Source organism: Helobdella robusta (assembly GCF_000326865.2).
Source record: "Helobdella robusta unplaced genomic scaffold HELROscaffold_14, whole genome shotgun sequence".
NCBI classification, from domain to species: Eukaryota; Metazoa; Annelida; class Clitellata; order Rhynchobdellida; family Glossiphoniidae; genus Helobdella; species Helobdella robusta.
This window is the reverse complement of record NW_008703782.1, coordinates 2,444,880-2,466,403: the sequence shown is the minus strand read 5'-3', so window position 1 is coordinate 2,466,403 and position 21,524 is coordinate 2,444,880. Positions and strand designations below refer to the sequence as shown.

Below are 21,524 nucleotides of genomic sequence, written 5' to 3'. Positions count from 1 at the left end.
ATATAATTAAAAGATGTCCTCTCAGACAGGTTCTTGAGCAACTTATTATTAAGTTTGTCAAGCGTTTTATGAGAAGAAATTAATTTATTATATGCCCTTTTTAAAATAAAAAACTAGATTCGATAGCATGCGAATAAGTTTCCTTCAAAAGGGATAAACGACACATTTAGTAAATAATAAATTTAATGTTATTTAATAATTTAATTAAACATTAATTGAAAACACATATAAAATCGCCTGAACTGATAAGCCCGAACTGCGAGAAAAATAAAACCAAAAAGACGGAGCGTGATAGGGTCAGGGTATTTATACAAAAAGTGGTAAGCTAAAAGATCTAAATAAAGCAGAGGTCACATTAAAAAAAATTAACATTAGTTTTAAAATGATTAGTTTAAAAAATGATATGATTTAAAAATTTAAAAAAAAAAAAATAATAATACGTTAAATTAATAAAATAAAATTTAAAACAATTTTATACAAGTTTTTGATGGTTTTTACGTTAAGTTTCGTAGTTCTTTGTGTTCTGATTAGATTGAGTGATAATACGATCAGAGAAACCTGTCGTTTCTCTGAATTTTTAAATAAATAATTTTAAATAAATTTTTCAAAATGAATCAATCCGGCATATCTTTCAACGTTGCGAAGAAAGCCGAGTCTAAAGTAAAGTCTAAAGAAAGTGTTCCGGACATTTCATATGACAATGAAGAAGGTGAAAAGAAAAGGTTGTAAAGTGGAAAATCAATGTCTTCACTTCTTCTTATTTTATTCAGTTATTCAATTTGATTTCAATTTTTAAACTATAAAAATATGAAATAAATAAAAGATAAAATTGTAAATAAATCTTAACTATTAAATTATTAATTAATCAATTGATGAATTAAAATTTAAATAAAATTAGCAAATATTGTTTTCAATTCAAAATTAATTTATAATTAAAATAAAATACCAAACTAATTACTAAATTTAACATTGTTTGACTATTTTATTTTTAGGGGGAGTTTTACAGTTGATTAATTTAATTTATAAAAATAATATGTAATTTAATATGATATTATATAAGGAGATTTAAATATTTAATATTAATTTTTTTTACTCAATTTCTTTTTTTTAATTAAGAATCTCTATCTATTTATTCTATTGCTATTTTATATTTTTTTTTACATTCAAATAAAAAATATCAAAAACAAAATAAAAAATAAATCAATTATTTGGATACACAGATATAATATAAATATAAATAAATAAAATAAAATAATAAACCTTTTGATAACAGACACATCAAGAAGAACAGGAAACTTGTTGTACCATTGCCATCAAATAATAACCAAAGGTTAGTAGATGGACAAAATGGCCTCAGCGGTGTAATGGGTGTAAGTGAGAAAAGGCAAACACCGGACAGTGCAGAGCCTTCTGATCTGATTAGGAAGCTGATGAAGATGGCTGATAGGGATGATGCCACATTTAAAAAAGATCTAGATTCTTTAAATGATGTTGGTCTTTTTTGTTGAATTGTTCAGCTTTTTTTTACTGTTAATAATTTTAATCTTTTTTGTACTGAAGCTTTATTATTATTTCTATTCTATTTTATTATTTATTTATTCTTAAACTTTAAATTCAGTATCTGTTTTCATCAGCAACAAGCTGTCCAGAATTGCATTGTACTTTTAAATTTATAATTATTTATGAGAATTTTTTTTCCGATTCGATTACATTTTTATCTACATAAATGAATATGTAAATAAATGAATATGTAGATAAAGGATTATGTAAATTAATGAATATATAAATAAATGAGTATTCAATTGAATGAATATGTAAATAAATGAATAATTAATTAAATAATATAATAAATAAAAATATTTTAAGGAAGACTCTGAAGATTATAGTGAGGTAGCCATTGAAGATTTTGGGCTTGCCATGTTGAGAGGAATGGGATGGAAGGATGGTGACAAGTTAGTTTTTGTGGCAAGGGGGTGTTTTTTGGCCTATTTTTTTCAGTTTTTTCTTATTTTTTTCTATTTTATTTTACGATACATGTTTTTTAATTGATACTCAAGATCACCAGAACATTCATAAAACGTTTGTAACTGTAACAGGAGTAGAGTAGACTCTGAGAAAATTCTTCTGAAACCTCGAACTTTTGGTCTGCCTACAGATCAGAAAGATGAACTGTCTGATGACGATCGAAACGAGAAGAGGAAGAGGAAGAAAGACGATCAACATGACGACGACGATGACGTCATCAACAGCGGTGGTGCTGTCAGTGGTGGCAGTAGGAGTAGAGATAAATTTAAAATGAAGAAAGGTCAATGGTGTGCTGTGATAGGTGGAAAGTATAAGGGGAAGTCTGGGAAAGTTTGTTTGTTGTTTTAGTTTCAATTTTGTTGTTTCGGTTTTGTTGTTTCAGTTTTTTTCGTGGCACATTTTATAAGATTATTTTGTTATTTCGGTTTTATTTTTCTGGTGGCTCAATTTTCGAAGTTTTTTGTTATTTAAATTTTCATTTTTTGTTCATTCATTTTTTAAAATCTGTTAAGTTTTTTTTCTGGGATTTCTACTGTACCATACCAAATAACATACAATACCACACCAGATAATGGGATTTGAGGACAACAATTCCTGGGTGATTGTTAAGCTGCTCCCGTCTGATGATTTTATAACCGTTCGGGATTACCATGTTTCCATCGAAGATTCACTCAACGGTTTGGTTGATTATATTGTTTTTTTTAAATTAATGTTAATAGTATAATGGTTTTGGTATTAATTTTTTCTCTATGATTCCAGTATTTTTTCTAAAAAGTGATTTTGAAAGTGATTTTGAAAAAAAAATTCTACCATATTATATTTTTTTTTTTTAATAGTAAGATAATACTTGCTTTTGACTTCTTATTTGTAAACCACTATCTACTAATTCTCTTGACACGACACGACATATCTTGTTTTTCCATTCAAAGTCAACACATTCGCAATAAAATTTATTTAAATGAATTTTAGGACATTTTCATCTTTTTATAAATTGTATTGAATAAAATAATAAATAAACAAATTAATTAACTAAATAAAATAATAAGTAAAAAAGTAAGCAATTAGACAAATAAATATATATTGAACATTCACTTAATAAAAGTTTATTAAACAGTTTGCATGGATATATTTTATAACCACCCACCCACCATAGACGAGGTGAATTCGAGGAGGTGTGCACCGATCGATCGCCAAGAATGCCACGAACACCATTCCAACGAGCACGGCCATTCAAAGCATAATGATAAATCACACCATAAAAAAACGTCAGTTAAATTGGTTGTCATTTTGTGAAGAAGTTTTTTTGCATTCTCCCAAGAAGGAAAAATGACCTTTGATTTTTTTTCAATTATTTGATGAAAGACATTTTTTTCCAGGAGTAAGACTCACTGGTTGCGAAACGGTATCGTTGTACGAATCATCAGCCGAGATTTTAAGGAAGGCAGATACTACAAGCAAAAAGTTCGTTTAGGTTAACATCTGTTATTAATGTTTCCAAATTTAAAGAATAAAATTTTATAGTAAGTAAATAAATTAATTAATTATTAAATTAATAAATTAATTATTAAATTAATTAGTTATAAAAATAATTATATAAATTTGTAAATAAGTTTTCAGTTACTGAATAGTTGAAAATAATTTGATGATCATTTTTTATTATTAATTTTTTTAATTTTTATTATTTTTTATTTAATAAAACATTCCATAAAATATTTTCCTCTAGGCAGTTATTGAAGACGTCACAACGCCACGTACATGCACGTGTAGAACTGACAATAACATAATGCTAGAAGGTTACTACTATTAAAATGAATGAGTGACTGATTGAATGTGATTGAATGAATGAGTGAATGAATGAATTAATGAGTGAATAAATGAGAGAGTGAATGGATGAATGAGGGACTGAATAAATGAAGGAAGGAATGAATGATTGAATGAATGATTGAATGAATGAATGATTGAATAAATGAATGATTGAATGAATGAATGGCATGGACATATTGCTTTCAGATTCACATTCACAATGAGTTCGTATGTATTTTAGTTTTACATGATTATTCACGTTACTTTGTTCATCGATTTTAATTGATTTGAAAAATAATATTTGAATGAATGATGAATGAATCATTCAATCAAAGATGAAATAATATTGTATATATATGAATAAATTTTCAACTGTTTGTTAAAAACGTTTTGCTCTGCTTAAGAATTTTTTTTTTCAATAATTTCGTTAACTCCGTTTTTATTACATTATATAGATTTTATAATTTGTAAGATTTTTTTTTTCAAATTCTCCAAGATTTGGACGAAGACATGTTGGAAACAGTCATACCAAGAGAGGAAGGCTCTCATGTCATGATCGTTAAAGGTCTTTACAAAGGACAGGTCTGTCTCTGAAATTTAAATTTTCTTTCAAGTTCATCTTTGAAGGAATGTTTATTTATTTCATGTTTTATTTTGTTGTGTGATACGGACGCATAGCATAAATAACTAATGGTTTTGTTCTTTTGAGTAATTTTGTTTGTTTGGTTTGTTTGTTTATTGTTTATTATTCTATGCTGTATAAACAAAGGTATCTAAATGATTTTCTTTGTTTGTTTGGTGTAATTTATTAAAACATTTCTTCCATTTTTATTTGTTAATATTTCACTTTTTTTATTTAATAAAATGGTTAATTTAAAATTTAATTTTTTACCTGTTTCAGATCGCCATCATGCTGGGAAGGAACAAAAAGGACGAAACTGTTTTCGTTAATTTATTGGACGACAATTCAAAATCATTAACGCTAACTTTCAACGACATCTGCCAGTGTGCATCTTGATTTTGTGCCTACTTAGGTCTATATATGTCTTCTGTATAGTTTGTTTTTCATTTTCGGACCGTACCATTTTAATGGGAATTTCAATTGAATATAATAAATCAAAATCGTTTAGCTATAAAATTTGTTTTTATAAACTTCGTAAAACTAAATGGTTGACGAGCAAAAAGAATTGAGATGTACTAGCATATAATTTTTATTATAAAAACGAGAAAAATTTAAGCCGCTGAAATAAATTTTGAAGTTGTAATATATAACAAAAAATACAAAAAATCGTTAATGCTGTATGAACAGAAGATTCCTTGTTAAAGAAATAGTAGAATCAAAGCCGTATCTACTTTGAAGGAATCACCATTTAGAAATGTTGGGTATCAGTGTTGATACGGACTGTACTTGAAAGAATCTTTTGAAGAATGTCATTATTTTTCGTATACCATCCAATTTTCTAGTCTCCTTCTTTCTGAAAATGTTACTCTTTGATTGCAGATAATTTTCTGGTACAACAACACGTTAAAATGTGGCATGCCGTATGAACAAGATTCCTTGTTAAAGATCAATTAGTAGAATCAAAGCCGCTTCTACTTTGAAGGAATCACCATTTTGGAATGTTGGATATCAGTGTTGATATGGACTGTACATGGAAAAATCTTTTGAAGAATGTCATTATTTTTCGAATACTGTCCAATTTTCCAGTCTGCTTCCTTTTGAAAATGTTACCCTTTGATTGCAGATAATTTTCAGGTATGTATTTCACCAATTCGTACCTCGTTAGATACTCAACTTTAATATTCGTTGCTTTTGAAAACCTCGGTCCAGCTGCTTCTTTAACTGTAAGAATTAAATAAATGAATTAATATTATTATGTTGATTACATTTTTATTATATTGTGAATATTAGATGTTTATATAGCACAAAATGTAAGTAACGCATTATTCAGAGATGGTTTTGAAGCTCTGAATGAATCTGCAATAATTGTGCAACTTGTTATGTGGCTATCGAGTCAGTGATGGTTTTTTAGTGGTAGTTATTGTGATAAATTTTCAGTGTTTAAGTTAAAAATAGTGGTTACATAAAAAAAAATTAAGCAAAGAAAACCAACCTAGATCGACAAAGTCGCATGTCTCTTCAGTTAGAAAAACATCGTCGTCCATGGCTCTACTCAGTGACAATCCAACGATCCATTGTTTGGAAAGTTCATCTGCCCTGTTATTATGAAACGTATTATTTGTTGTTGGATACTCCTCAAGACTTATATGAGCCCGCTTAATTTCAGGATTGGCTTCCAACTTTTGAACCAAGATTCTAAGTTTAGATTCAACGAGTCCAGACCATTCCAAATGACAGGCTGCATTTGCTGAATCAACCCTCACCGAGATAAAATGATTGTAGTGATTGAAAAAGTCAACCGGCTTAAAAAGAAACTCCCATGAATGTTTCTTCTTCATGACGTTGGTAGAAATTTTCAGACCCCTACTAAGTTCTTTCACTATGAGTGCCTTAGTTGAACTGCTGACGTTGTGTGCTGAGTTCTGGTTGGGGTAACATGGTGTGATGATCGGCATCAAATCGTCCGGAGTATCCCAGCAACCAAAACCTCCGGACTTCTTACTCTTACTCAGATGTTTCAGCAGAACTGGTTGAGGCCACTTCCATTGTGAGAATAAGACGAAGAACTTGTGGACGAGGACTGATGGAGTTGCATTTGGATAGATCTGACAGATGCGGGCCACCAATGTCGCCCACGACACTCCACCCATGAAGCCGAGGACATTCGAGTAGATGCCTCTTCCTGTGCAAATGAGGAGAAATTTATTATTTATCATTGACAATGCAAAGGTTTTCGATGATTTTTATAAAAAAAATACTGAAAATCTTAGCGAAAATAATAATGAAATGATAATTAATGTTGAAACATTCAAGAATAACTTACTTTTGGCCCAAAGTTTGATGGCTCGTAAGGTCGTTTTGAAGTTTTGGACGTGTGGGACGAGGTTCAAAATCTCAATCGTGTTTCGATAACCTGTTGAATAAAAAACAAATTATTAGATTCATGAACATTTCACATTTGTAACAATTCTTTCGAACCATTCATCTTTTTAGCGCACACAAAAACTCACAAAAAATTCAACTCTTCCTTTCATTATCACACAGAATCATCAAAACAAATAAGACAAACCGTTGATGCTCCTGAAAGATTTCTGATCCAAACCCTCCAACATGTCGTCGTCCATCAGATCCAGGGTATCTTCCAATTCTTTCACCGGCAGCCTGGCAAACAGCACATCAACATCAACGCCATCGAGTGTCATCCTGATTGCAGGCACGAAGGCGTAGAGAATGTTTTGCACGTTTGTCACCCCTGGCTCTCTCCTCAACATTTTCGTGAACGATGCGAAGAAATCCATTCTGTCGATTTGCTCTGGTGCCACTACCAACGTGTCTATGTCGGCCCCTTTAGCGTAAATGCCAAGTTTGTACGACCCAAAAGGGTAAACTTTCGCTCGAAGATTCGAATTTTGGGGTATCTTCTTTTCGGCGCTCACTTTTTTGACCCAAACGTCGACGAGATTGTTGATTCTCTTCATTATTTCAGTTCTGTTGGAATGAAAAAATTTGTTAGAAAAACACATTATAAGTAGGAAAATGTTTAACCGCTAATAAATCATTTAAATTCAATAAATGGTGAAATTTTAGCAAAAAACGTATCGTTACATACCTTCTAACAATGTCCTCATCAGTTTCATACATATCATTTCTATGCAAGACAGCATCCAGTTTTTTCGTTAGTTTTATTTCCTCTGGTCTCGGCTCGGCCAAACTCATCGGACCGGTGATTCCGTATGTTTCCGGCCAACTGTTTGATCCAGCGTGAACAGCTGATGTTGACGATGATGAATCATTGGTTGAAAAATACCTCAAGTAAGCCATTTTGATTCAATTTTTGATTACAAACGAAAAAATATCTAGATAACTAAACTGAGTGACTTAATTTAATGATGAAACTATACGAAGTTCTTCAAGAAAACTTATGTTCACCCAATTTACTTTCTCAAAATATCTCAATGTTTGAGTTCAAAAACTGTTAAAATACTATTAAAATATTTAAAATCTTCGATTCAAGAGCTGTGGAAAGGATATGTAAGCGATAAATTGTCAGGAAACTTGTGATGGGTAGCATTTCTCCTAGCTATATAGTATCGCGACAAGATATTTTCTATATTTGTTTCAAAGTGAATTCTTAAAGGACAACAAAGTTTTAAAGTGAATACTTAATTTAACTCGTCAACAATGAAGTTTTAAAGTGAATACGTAATCAACAAAGTTTTAAAGTGAATCTTGATTGATTGCTGAATACTAACATAACAACTTTAACTTTGCGTGTCACAAAGCCTGCCTGAATACTAACATAACAACTTTGCGTGTCACAAAGCCTGCCTGGTTTCATCTTTGTTAAATTTGCGATTAAGAATGCCAATATTCTATCACAATAATCGATCGACTTCCAATTATATCTGCATAATTGCTTCATTGTTAGTGAAGTGACTTTAATTAGGTTTACATTTTTATGACTTTGATGATTATAACGAACATGGTGATGTTTCTTGATGTTTGGTGATTTTTGATACAGAAGACTGTCGTAATGGCGTTTGTTACAAATTTTAATAACATAAAAATAAATAAAAAAATAATTATACCCTAAATTTTTCATTTAGTTCAGTTTATGAAATAGCAGGTTCTACGTTAAAAATACGATCAACTCACTTTCCACTTGTATCATCTAACAAACTCTGTGCCTTCTGTCACTTTTTTTCACATTTTCAGTTGACGAGCCATCGTTTGGAAAGATGTAAAATAAATTATGGTAAAATTACATTCAATATACACTACCAGCTGTTTTATTATTACCAAGTAAAACTATTTACGGCAGCCAGCGATCTGTAAACCTGAAATGAATAAACATTTTGTCTTAATTTTTGTATTATATTAGAGTAAACGTACAACGTCTTTGTTTGGTAAATTAAAAAAAAGTTTCAAATTAATCGTAGTAAAGAAATATATACAGCGAATGTGCGATAAGCTCGCTGACGTTTGATGAATGATTTATCCTACCATTCATATTAATTCAATCACCACTCACGTTATAACTCTGTTTTAGTCATATTTAAGAGACATTTTAATTCTAAGTGTGATTTAGCCTAAGAGTGATAACAAGAATAAGAACGTAGACCTAGCGGCTGAGGTTTAATTTAAATACTGATAAGTATTTAGAAAATAATTTAGATTGTGACTTGTACATTAATGTTCAAATTTTAAAAATTATTCTATATTTTATAGGTGGCCAGTATAAGAAAACAAGATATAATGATATATGAGAAAAGATAGGGGCATGACCAACTAGACGAGCTTTGCTTAAAGGATAGAGTGTAGAATCGAAGACCTTAATAGAGCGAGTTACATTTTACAATAATTAATCCTTGATAGACTAATGAATTAGCATGCAAGAGAAGAGTAGGATCATTGAGGAAATGTAAGTTACTTTATTATACGTCGGTGAATGTATTAAGTTAAAAACTTTTGGAAAACCTCTGAGAAGAATAAGGCATGTTAGAGTCAAATATAAAGCCTATAGGTACTACGAACTTATGAGAAAATAATTATCAAACAAAAAATTAGGAAATGCTAATATATAAATAGAACGTGTTTTAAACTAAAAATTTTCTACAATCAAGGCAAACAAAAAATATGAAATGTATTTTAAATTAAAGACAATATCACACGCATGGATGTGACTAGCAATAAAAAACAGTAAAAAAGTGATTTTGTTAACAATTCAGCAAAATTTATCTAACAACTTTGATGTATAATCTATAAATATTTTATAAATAATTTATAATGTATAATTTATAATTAACATCCCGAACTAGTGCTAATTCAACTAAATAAGTGGGCCTTATGTGTTTGTGAGGATTTCACTGTTTTTTGTTTAAAATAACTTCCGTCCATGGATGTTATATATATCCATGCTTTCTTTCTTTAGTTTGTCTTTGCACGTTGTTTTGGTCTTGAAGCATTTACGGCGTATTATCGGCACACTGTTTTGTCAGTTTCCTTCGGTTTTTGTCCGTCAAAAAAGAAAAATGATTATTCCGATCAGATGTTTTACGTGTGGTAAAGTCATCGGAAACAAATGGGATCAATATTTGGCTCTGTTACAGGCTGAATACACGGAAGGGTGAGTTTCTTTTCTATTGTATTGTTTGTCGAAACAAAATTCGTAATTTCTTTAATTTAAAATTGTATTTTGATTTTCACTTTTTCGAATGAAGGGGTTATTAACTCACATATTATAATTTAATTTCGATTTTTTAAAACTTATGTTTTTGCTTTACTAACTAACTTATATTGTATAAAATAAAAATATTAAAAATAAATATAATCAAATCAATATAAAAAAATAAGGTAATACTTAATAGATACTTAAATAGGAAAAGCAATAGAAAAAGCAGCCAAAACCCTATTAAATAGGGTTTTGGCTACTTTTGTTTCATATTAAATTATTATTTTATTAATTTAATATCCATTTATAATATATCAGAAATAATTTTATTTGTAATACACAGTGATGCTCTGGATGCATTGGGGTTGAAGAGGTACTGCTGCAGAAGGATGCTGCTCACCCACGTCGACCTCATTGAGAAGTTACTAAACTACGCTCCACTAGAGAAATGAATGTCTTTTAATTTATTTTAATTATAACTGCATCTTTTGTTTTCTTTGTTTCTGTTGGAATTTCATGTATAAAGGTTATTACAAATAAAATAAATATGCTCTAAAAACTATGTGTCTATGACTTTTTAGTACATGTGGAAATTGATTTTAGTAATGTTCAAAATTTGTTCTAGATAAGTATGTCCAGATTTATCAATTCTATTATATATGTATTTAATTTCAGAGGTGAATCTAGACCTAGACAACGTTGACATTTTTAAAATTTTGATTGGAGCCCAGAAATTGTCGGATTGAAATCCTAATGACTAAAAAACTAACAACCTTCAATGATAAATAAAGCACCACCAGCTAACAAGGTGATTGTGTGGGCTACCTCGGGAAACCGGGTCTCTGGACGCAAAACGAAGATTGATTGATTGTGTGGGCTATATAAGAAACTGCGATAACTATTCTGATAGGTATTCAGGCTGCTGATGAGTACCCGGTAGGGACGAAACATGTGTCCAGTCTATCCAAGCGAATACTATTTTTTTCTTCTCCCGTTCACTGCCCTTTCTGGTTCGGTGTTCTCAAACATAAGTGCAACCGCAACAAAGTTAACTAAATTACTAAAGAAGCCAAAATTTTGCTGACAGCTTTTTTTGCTCATCACGTCAATTAATGATGCATTTTTTCATTTAAAAGTGGTCTTCCTGTCTAAAAACTGAGTTCTAACGACTTAATAATAACACCTGTTTGATTAATCATTTAAGTGTTTATGAAATTCATTTTACTTTTACTTTGAAAAAAAAGTAAAAAATTTTCGAACATAACTGCACCAGCAAAGGCTAAAATATAATATAGAAATAAAAATTAATTTATCAACAGTCTTATCCTATAGTCTTATCCTATACAATGAAACAAAATGAAAAATATAAAATGACTAAAATTGGTAACAATATTGCATGCATGAATGTATGACTGTGTAGAGCATGAGATGGAGTGGCTTCATCATTAGCGGTTATAGTTTTACATCTGTGCGTGGAGTTTGTTGTTCATTGATCAACCTTCTGAGAAATCATCGATGTGTATCTTCAGTTGTTTGATGTTGTCCTCAAAATCCATCTGCAACTTTCGGGTCTCCAAATATTTCTCCATGTTTGATTTAACTGGCTTGCTTGTGAATCTTGAATGTTTTGTAATAAATTTAGTAAATTAATAATTTGCTGTAAATTTTTTTGCAAGATTAAATATTAAATAAATGTTTCTCTCAAAAAATTTGCCAAACGACTTGAAATGACGTTTAAATATTGTTTGAATGGAAAGTATTTACTTGCTGACAGACTTGTCTTCCAGATCGAGAGGTGAAAGATTGATAGGATTGTACTTGTGCAGTGATTCACCGATGATTCCAACTCTGTAATCATAAAACGATAAAAATGCATTTTAAACGTTTTTAACTGCGACAATTGAATAGTTATTGGATGCGTTTTAGCATGGCTGCGCTGGCGTTTGATGCTTTTAAAGAACATATCACGTTGCCAAGGAGGGTCTTTGGACAGTCAACACTAAAAAATCGAAGTACTCTACAAAAATTTGATAGCTACACCACTGAATGATATAAAAACGGATGGATCAAACTTGATGTCAGCGGGATTAAAGTTCTCCACTTCGTAAAAAAATCTTTCCAGATCATCTTCCTGGGACTCGCAAAACAACATAGACTGTGGGTACCTATGTCTGCGTGTGTATGTGTGTGTGTGCGTGTTTGTGTGAGTGGATACTTTATCTAACGGATACGACTAATACTATTTCCATTGATGAGTATTTCACTAAAATAAGATTTTCATCCGATAGAGCTAGTAGACTTTATAATAAAAATTAAAAAAAATGTAAATGAGCCGATGTCTACCCCCTCTCCATTCGCCGTTTACGAGATTCCACAGAAGTTGTTGGAAGTGAGGCCAATATTAGGCGAGATTTTTTTCTACATTGGGATTGGATAAAAAAAATTAATATCAATTCCCTTCAATAACTAACAATAATAATAATGGTATTTTTTAACATAATTTCAAAAATGAAAAAAAGAACAAGGTTATTTAGTTAAATAACTTTAAAAAAATGGATAAACATGCAACCAGGCAAGGATCAGCTAAACAAATAAGTGGATGTTACTATAACCAACGTTAATGTACCCTGCCATTTCATAGCGTGCCTGCATGTGTATATGTTTGTATGTGTGTGTGTATGTATGTATGTGTGTGTATGTATGTATGTGAGTATGTATGTGTGTGTAAGTGTGATTCATTCTTGCATGACTGTACGTTTGTATGTACGGTCTTATAAGTATAACAGCTCTCAAATGAATCAAACCGCAGATGGCGTCAGGTCCGGAACTAGGGGACAAGAGGGCTAGCCCCCCGGACGAAAATCTTAATTTATTTGTAATTTAAACAATAGCTTACGTTGATAATGACATTTATAATGATATTCTTTGAGTGAAGGATGGGCCGAAAGACTAAACTTCCACCCCCAGACAAATCCCCTAGTTCCGGCCCTAGATGGCACCATCATTTATTGCGCTGCTCACCCTACGACTCTATCCTGTAGCACTCCGGCAAGACTCTTCTTCGAAGGCGTCTCTATGGCAAAATATTGTAATATAAAAATTTATCGGTTGTAATCATATTTGTGATTAAGCGCGGTGACGATAATAATTGAAATAATAATATATTACTGTTACTACTACTGCTTCTACTACTACTATTTCTATCACTACTACTATTACTACTACAGAGAGAAAGAGCGAGAGAAAGAAAGAATGTCATTGACAGTTCGAAAATAGCACTATAAAAATTTTGATTTCATTCATTCATTCATTCTATCACTACTACTATTACTACTACAGAGAGAAAGAGCGAGAGAAAGAAAGAATGTCATTGACAGTTCGAAAATAGCACTATAAAAATTTTGATTGATTGATAGATAGATAGATTAAATGATATACCAACCTACTGTAAGATATAAATGATTCATTAAATATCAAGTTACGATAAGGCTCGTAAGCCTTAAGCAGATAATGATAACTATAGGCTGGTTTATTTTATCACTGAATAAATAAAATATTGAATTCATTTGTAATGATTAGAATCGCATAAGTATGGGAGATGTCGATAATGAAATTCACTTATATCTATAGGCATGAACTGAGGAGTTCTTGTTAATCTGACGGGATGGTGTTACACTCTTTCAATAAATTTCATTCATTCATTCATTCATTCATTCGTTCGTTCGTTCATTTGTTCATTCATTCATTCATTCATTCATTCATTCATTCATTCATTCATTCATTCATTCATTCATTCATTCATTCATTCAAACTTTCATTCACTCAATCATTTTATTCCATTTATTCATCCAAACATTCATTCACCAATTCATTTTATACCAAAAAATTCAACCATTTAATAAATTTCTAATTCCTCATACAATAATTTAACACGATAATAATTAACAATTCACAAAAAAACACAAAACAAGTAAATTGCAACACAGCCCAAAACACGCAACATATACATACATACATACATATACACCAGGTAAAACACACTATACCAACACTGAAAATAAACCATCCTAGTCTAAAAATATATTATAGAGTAGAATATCATAGTGACAAAATAATACACGAGACGTCTGGTCTTACTGTCGCAGTGATAGGGCTAAGACAGTTTGTGTCATGGCTGTCATGTGTCGTTGTCGAAACAGCAGAGAAATATTTACCTGTTGATTTCAGATCTGATCAGGTCAAAATCCTTTCTTCCCATACCGACCCACACAAAGACTGCAGCAAACTTGAACAACGTCTGCAATTTGCGATTTAATTTCATCCCACTGAATATAAAAACTTCAATTGTATAATTGACCAAACTAATTTGCATTAGAAATTGGAATATTTGAAAAAATGATTTCACATATAGTTTACATAATAGTAATGTACTAACAAAAACGAACACGTAAATACGGTGATGCAGATAAATGAGAATGAAGTTGGATAAATTAACATAAATTAACATAAATTAGAATAATAATTCAACGAACTTCATACAAGACCCTGTCCTCGTGAGAGTCTGAACTTTTTGACCTGACAAACAAACATCATCAAAGACATTATCATCGTCATTGTTATTACCACAACACAGCACAACAACAACAGCAAAAACAACAACAACCACAGCAACAACCACAACAACAACATTATCACAATCTTTTTTGGCAAAAATCACAACAACAACAATAACAACAACAATAACAACAACAGAAAAACAGCCAACAACCTACTTTCCACATTGAATATGATGTGTCTTGCATTGACCGAGTCCCAGCAGAATGTTGATGTAGGCATGTGCCAGTAGCTTCCTGTTCATACGGACCTCCTCACAGGCCAGTGAATACTTCTTTTTCTCTTTGGCACTCTTTGCACTTTTTAAATTAATTTTTTTAAATATTAATGCTGTACATTTAATTTTAAAATATATATATATATATAAAAATTTAATTTTAAAACTTTAAAATTTAATCTAAATCTCTCTCTCTCTCTCTCTCTCTCTCTCTAAATATATAAATTAATATATATATATAATATATATATATATATATTAATTTAGTTACATCATATGCACTTTTATTGTTGTTTATAATGTCAAGTTGTTTATAATGCACTTTCAAGTAATTTTTTTTAAAGTTTAAACTTTTACTTTAAAATTTATATATTTTAAACTTTAAAATTTATTTAAAAAAACATCATACGCACTTTCATGTAACAGTATAACAACAAAGAGAACAGTAAAAAAATAACAAAAATAATAATAATCAGCAAAAGTGAACTTACATATGAAAATCAGCATCCTTGTTCTTCAGCTCCTTCTTCTCCATGAACCATTGAAAATAAATTATCAGACGAGCTAAAAACACGTCCATTTTTTGAGACCTATTGTTATGGTTGTTGTTATTGTTACACTTACCGCTGTTATTATTGCTATTATTATTTATATAGCGCCAATTTATAATCCAAATTAAAAAAGAAATTAAAATTGGATAAAGTGAGTAGTGGTTAAGATGTCGGGTTCTGATGCTTCAAAGGCGTGGTTTTATTGCAAAAAGGAACCCGACCTATCACATGATGTGCGTGATTTATAGATTTACGGATTTACGTTTTATGTTTGTGTATGTGTGTGTGTGTGTGTGTATGTGTGTACGTATGTATGTGTGTGTGTTGTTTGAGTGAGTGTTGTGTGTATATGTGTTGTTTATACGCGTCTGGGTACGTGTGTGTGCCTGTTGTTTGCGGTCGCTTTGAGAAATAAACAAGAGGAAATTGATCGTGGTTGTATAAGAACGTTCTATAAACTGAAAACTGAAAAAGCCAGCCTACTTGAAGAGGATCTTGAAACTTTTACACGTTTCAATGCCTTCTGATATTCTATAAAAAGAGACAGCTGTGTGAAAATGAAGAAAGTTTTTTCTGTATTTGAATTCATTTTTAATCATTGTCTACAATTTTTAATCATTGTCACGTCACCGGAGTTACAATAAGAATGGGCAGATAATGAAAGATTTTCCAGTGGCATAATGATGTGAATAACGAATAATTATGCGAAAGCAAGGATGATGTAGACATGATGGTGAAAAATGATGAGGTAAAAATTGAAATGACGTAATGAATAAAGATACGCCCGGTCCCGTGTTGCACTTGGGGTATTGATTAGTGAGAAAAATAAAATTAAAACGGGATTTTCAGAAAATGTAAATTTTGGAGTCTTAACCTTTCACATGCTCCAGCGTAACAACGCTCCTTCTTGATGAATCTGCCAGAGACTTGAGACCAAGAGTACTTCTTTGATATCTTACAATTAGTTAATTATCATTTGGTGGATTAATTAATTAATTAATTATCATACTATACAGTCTTTGGATACTTTTTCATTTCCCTTGTAAAACATATGTTAAACGATAACATTTGAAAAATCAATTTAAATAAAACTTATAATTCTTAATTAAAAAATGAAATTATTTATCAGTAAGAATGATGATTAGTGAAAGTAGTGATGTACCCGGTTCCAGCCGAAGCTCTGCTATCAGTTTGTTCTTTTTTCTTCAGCAGTCCAGGAGCAAGTTTTAATGGCTGGCTTGCTACAGAATTAGGATTTCCTCTGGATATAAATTTAATTTGTAAAAAAAAAATGAAAATTTATTTTTTCTTTTTGATAAAATAAAATCAAACTGATTAAAAACTTCAGGGAAATTCATAATTTTATATTACTCAATGGTGCCGTCGTGTTAATTTAAAATTAGAGATCAAAAAGGAAACTGAAATATATTTAACAAATGAACAAATACTAAAAACTAATTAATTATGTATTCAAAATTTACATTTTAAATAGATTTTTTTAAATTTAAAATGTCAGTCGGTGAAAATAGAAAAAGTTGTAAAAAATGAAAAAAAAAACTACTCAATGAATTCCAGAGTCTTGAAAGTGTTATCCCATACCCACTTTCCACTGTTTCTCAAAACAATTCTATTGTCAATCTACAAATTTCAGAAAGAATTTTTTTTAAATTTCAACTTTAAAATAGAATTTAAGCGACCTAAATGTGTTTTAAATACCAGTTATTAAATGAAATTGTTTTAAACATTAAAATGTGCTATTGATTTTCCAACAGATAAAATAAGACAAGTGTAATTTTATATTAGAATTCATTTTTTCACTAAATAAAATTTGAATTTTATTGCTGGTCCCCAACTTGTGATTGTAATGAATATGATGAAAAGTGGAGCTTGTTCATTTTATTTGTTTATTTATAAACAAATAGATAAATTTAAAAATAATAGTTATTAAATATTAAAAGTTAAATATTATAAAAACTTAGTTTTTATTGATTGTAAGTAAGTAAAACAATTAATTAGTTTCAAATAATAAACAATCAGCCGATTATGATTAATTAATCAATTAAATAAATAATTAATACAAATTATTTAATGATTTAGAAATTAAGAATTTTGAATTTTAGAATAATGATTATTTAGAAATTAATTTAATAATAAAATTACGTCATCAAGGTAATTCCCACCGATGGCTAAAGACAACTTTTGTGAGAAACCTCCAAGAGTAGTGAACCTATTCATTACGAATTCAAATTGAAAAAATTGAATAAAATCTAATAAATTAATAATTAAATAATTAAAATTTCATTCCATTTATAAAATAAATTATAAAACACGCAAAGTTTTTTGTTCGAGACGATGACGCGATAAAACGTTGCTATGGTTGTTATGGTGATTTTAAAAGTTAACTTGAATAATAAGGTGTGAATTAGTACACGATGAATTTTGAAGCATTTTTGATAAATTCAAGAAAACCTTTAATACAAAAACAAAGCATCATGGTAATGTATTATATAAAGTATAATTATATGCATGTTTTTGTCGATTTGATCTGACCGCTTTGTTTTTTATCATAAGCAAAATTTACTAGAAGAAAAGTCAGCTTTCACGTCACGCACCATTATAATTTTTGAAAAAACTTCGAAAATTCAACATTATGACGCAAACGCTTTTGGTCAAAGTTTAGCTCATGTACAATTCATTGCAAAAGGAATTTTTTTAATAAATTTGCAACTAGCTTTTTAATGATTATGTTACCATAATTCCATGCTCTGGTCATCCCTTATAACAACAACGTGTTTGATTGGAGTACCTATGCGTTTGTGTCTTTATATTCTATTTCAAACTCCGCAATGAAATTTCTCCTTTTTATACAACTTACTGGAAGCAATGACAGAGTTGATGTCACGCAAAGCGACCATACATACTGATATCGACTGGTGAATCTGATTATATAATGATTTTTTCATTTCAAGTCGATGGTGAGTTTAAGTGTCATAGTTCATTTTCTGCTCTAAAATTCCACGGTTTTTAATTGTTCGCATTTATAAAACCTTTACTGGATTTATTCACGAGTAAAGAGTTCATTCAATGCTTCAACAAAATTTATTTAGATTTCAATCTATAAAACCAGATACTGTTAACTACACGACAAATGGACATTTATAATTTCATTGAATTTACGTACTTTGAATTTGAATAAACAAAAATCATAAAAATTAATGTCATTGATAAATAAAATAATCGAAGAACGCAGCAACGAACACTTCACAGCAATCTAAATTATGAACTCTTCTCAATACAGCCACGTACCTGCTGGCTAAGAAGATACATGCAGTGTACAAACACTCAAGTGTCTCGTAGCGAATCAGCTTAACTCTACAAACATGTTTCTGCACGTAATGTTAATAAATAATGGTTATTTTAAAATTTTGATTAAATATTTTATTTCAATGTTCATAATTTTGAATAGCAAGCTGGGATTTCTAGAGAACCATATTTCAATTGGCGGTAAGGTGGTACAATAGTAAGTGGCTCGGTCCTCTTTTGAAGCAACCAGGTTAGAATACAAAAGAGGTTTCTGTTTGTTACATTAATCTGACATAAGAAATTTGAAGTTAAATCAAAAACCTCAAAAAACTACGTGATATCAACATTTTTTATCAACAAATTGATGAAAATTTTGTTTTAAAATTTTTTTCCAATTCATATGTTAAACAGTTTAAACCAATGAACGTTCTAAATTTATGGAATGTTTGCCTATCATAAAATCATTAATCATCCTCTGCTATCTCTATTCTATTAGACTGAGCAATCACTCATCGAACGGAAAATATAATTTATTGTCACTTCAAATTTCATAACTAACTAACTAACTAACTAACTAACTAACTACTCTGAGCTGTCATCATATGATAATTTTTTTATTTTTTTATCAACATCATGATATAACATTTTGTATGGTTATATAAATCAAATCCTGCATCTTACACACACACACACACACACACACACACCACACACACACACACACACAGTCCCATGTACATATATATATATATATATATTTATAAGTAGAAATATAAAATTGACAAGATTAACTCAAGTGTTTCGTTTTAAATAATTTAACTCTTACTATAACTCCATCAAGTAGACGATTGGAATTTATTGCATTGTTCGTGTAATCAGACTGATTAGATATAGCATATTTAGGACAGATAGCATATCTCTTACTGAGATAACGTATTTAATATAAGTCTGATAAACTAGACGGACAGGCAGACAGATTAGGGTTTTGAAATTTTTTTTAAATTCAAAAGTTTTTTCATTTGTTTCTATAATAATTATCTTTCATGTTTTTTGTAATAAACGGTTTTCAAAGAATGGTTACTTTTGGTTAGTGAATTTTTTTTTTGAGGTTTTAACATTTTTATTATTCTATCCAAAATAATTTAAGTGACATTTGACAGTATGTAGGTACATAGATACACATTTTATAATTCTTAGCCACGTTATTTTTAAATGTTCGTTAATTATAATGTTAGCTCATTTAAGTCCAATTATTGACCAAATAAGACTGAATAGGGTACTATCGAATAAAGTTTTGTTTGAAGTTTGTATAAACGATTTGTATATTTACGTTTGTATAAACGATTTGTATATACACGTTTGTATAATTGATTTGTATATATACAATTGTAAAAAACATAATTTTACAGAAATATGTATACCGTAAATTGCATTGTGTCGTAAAGAATTACAGGACTGCCAACTCGAAAATAGGTGCACGAAAGTTAGAAAATGAGGTCGAGGCATGAAGTTTCGTTACCCCCCGAGTAACAATTTCCCTTCATTATTTGCCAGATCTTCCTTTTCTGACTTCTGTGTTTCCTTCTAACCTCATCAATTTTTAATTTTTCGACAATGACCCGATCCAACAGGTAGACAATTTCTACCTGGATTGGCATTTGAAAAAGAGTATTCGTATGTGATAGTTTATAGAATTTTTGGAGCTTTTTGAATATTTTACAAAAATGTGAACCATTTTTAGAAGTACGGAACAAAATTTTTCAAGTGGCTACAAAAATTTTCAAAATAGATTTTGAAGCATCAAGCTCATGATTAAAATTCATATTTTATAATGTTTCAAACAGAAGTGTAATCTAAAAATACATTAAGCATTTACGAAAAAATAAGGTTTGAAATTTTTCGTATTGGTGATTTAGCTTGGAAACGCAAATGAAATCTTAAAAACCTTTCACAGAATATAACAAACTTTCAACAACACATTTCTTAGACTGGATGACAGCGATGATGATGAATCGAGTGGAGTTGAAAGCTAAACAATATCTTGCAGTAAGAAATTTTTTGTTTGGCTTTCCAGCGGGACGAATTCTCGTGTTTGGAAATGTGTGAACAATCACACATTCCTGTTGTTACAGATAGAATAATGTTTCGTAATGTTTGCTGAAATTGAAAACCGTTATGCAAACAGTTGAATGAATATTTTTTTATGAAGATCTAAAATTGTATTGCATGTGAGTGCAGTTAATGAAAATACGGGTGTGGCATGAAATGACATGACGTATAACGCTTTTTAAATATTTTAACACCTGTCACTGAGCAGTACGCGAATGCAAATTATATTAAGGTATTTACTTGTGTATTTCCACGCATATCATGTGCACGGAGAAGCACACACACGCACACAAACGTACACACACACACACACACACATAAATTTTTTAATTGACAGAATTATCAGCTGGAAAACAAACAATCATTATCATGAGATCGTGTTTCTTCCCACCAGTTGAGCAATTATTTCCGATGTTTTGACCAATCAATCAAACTGTGCATTGGCTTTGAAAAAATAAATGAGCCGCGCCCACGCACACACACACACACACAAAGAGAGAGAGAGAAAGAGAGACAGAAAGAGAGAAAGAGAGAGAGAGAGGGAGACGTACATATATTGGTATTATTATAGAAAAAGTTCTATGTGTTTAATCAATGTTAATCACCATT

The 21,524-nt window shown here is 30.2% G+C and overlaps 4 protein-coding genes across 4 annotated transcripts; 2 read left to right on the top strand and 2 right to left on the bottom strand.

Annotated features, from left to right (window-relative positions):
• Positions 1–609: 609 nt before the first annotated feature.
• Positions 610–4,846, top strand: HELRODRAFT_168910 (hypothetical protein; the record flags this gene model as incomplete). The annotated part of the gene is made up of 10 exons (XM_009014756.1): positions 610–722; positions 1,274–1,490; positions 1,867–1,952; positions 2,097–2,355; positions 2,594–2,702; positions 3,179–3,290; positions 3,402–3,486; positions 3,749–3,818; positions 4,325–4,410; positions 4,730–4,846. The coding sequence occupies 10 exons, from the start codon at positions 610–612 to the stop codon at positions 4,844–4,846; spliced, it is 1,254 nt and encodes a 417-aa protein (XP_009013004.1).
• A 1,049-nt stretch (positions 4,847–5,895) lies between these two features.
• Positions 5,896–7,771, bottom strand: HELRODRAFT_74014 (hypothetical protein; the record flags this gene model as incomplete). Its single annotated transcript, XM_009014755.1, has 4 exons — positions 5,896–6,632; positions 6,774–6,863; positions 7,020–7,438; positions 7,560–7,771. 4 exons carry the CDS (start codon positions 7,769–7,771, stop codon positions 5,896–5,898), a joined length of 1,458 nt encoding a protein of 485 aa, XP_009013003.1.
• A 2,210-nt stretch (positions 7,772–9,981) lies between these two features.
• Positions 9,982–10,573, top strand: HELRODRAFT_74285 (hypothetical protein; the record flags this gene model as incomplete). The annotated part of the gene is made up of 2 exons (XM_009014754.1): positions 9,982–10,076; positions 10,465–10,573. The coding sequence occupies 2 exons, from the start codon at positions 9,982–9,984 to the stop codon at positions 10,571–10,573; spliced, it is 204 nt and encodes a 67-aa protein (XP_009013002.1).
• A 696-nt stretch (positions 10,574–11,269) lies between these two features.
• HELRODRAFT_168908 (hypothetical protein) lies at positions 11,270–15,532 on the bottom strand (the record flags this gene model as incomplete). The annotated part of the gene is made up of 8 exons (XM_009014753.1): positions 11,270–11,304; positions 11,620–11,738; positions 11,886–11,969; positions 12,738–12,767; positions 14,336–14,418; positions 14,654–14,696; positions 14,894–15,034; positions 15,444–15,532. 8 exons carry the CDS (start codon positions 15,530–15,532, stop codon positions 11,270–11,272), a joined length of 624 nt encoding a protein of 207 aa, XP_009013001.1.
• Between the last annotated feature and the right edge of the window lie 5,992 nt (positions 15,533–21,524).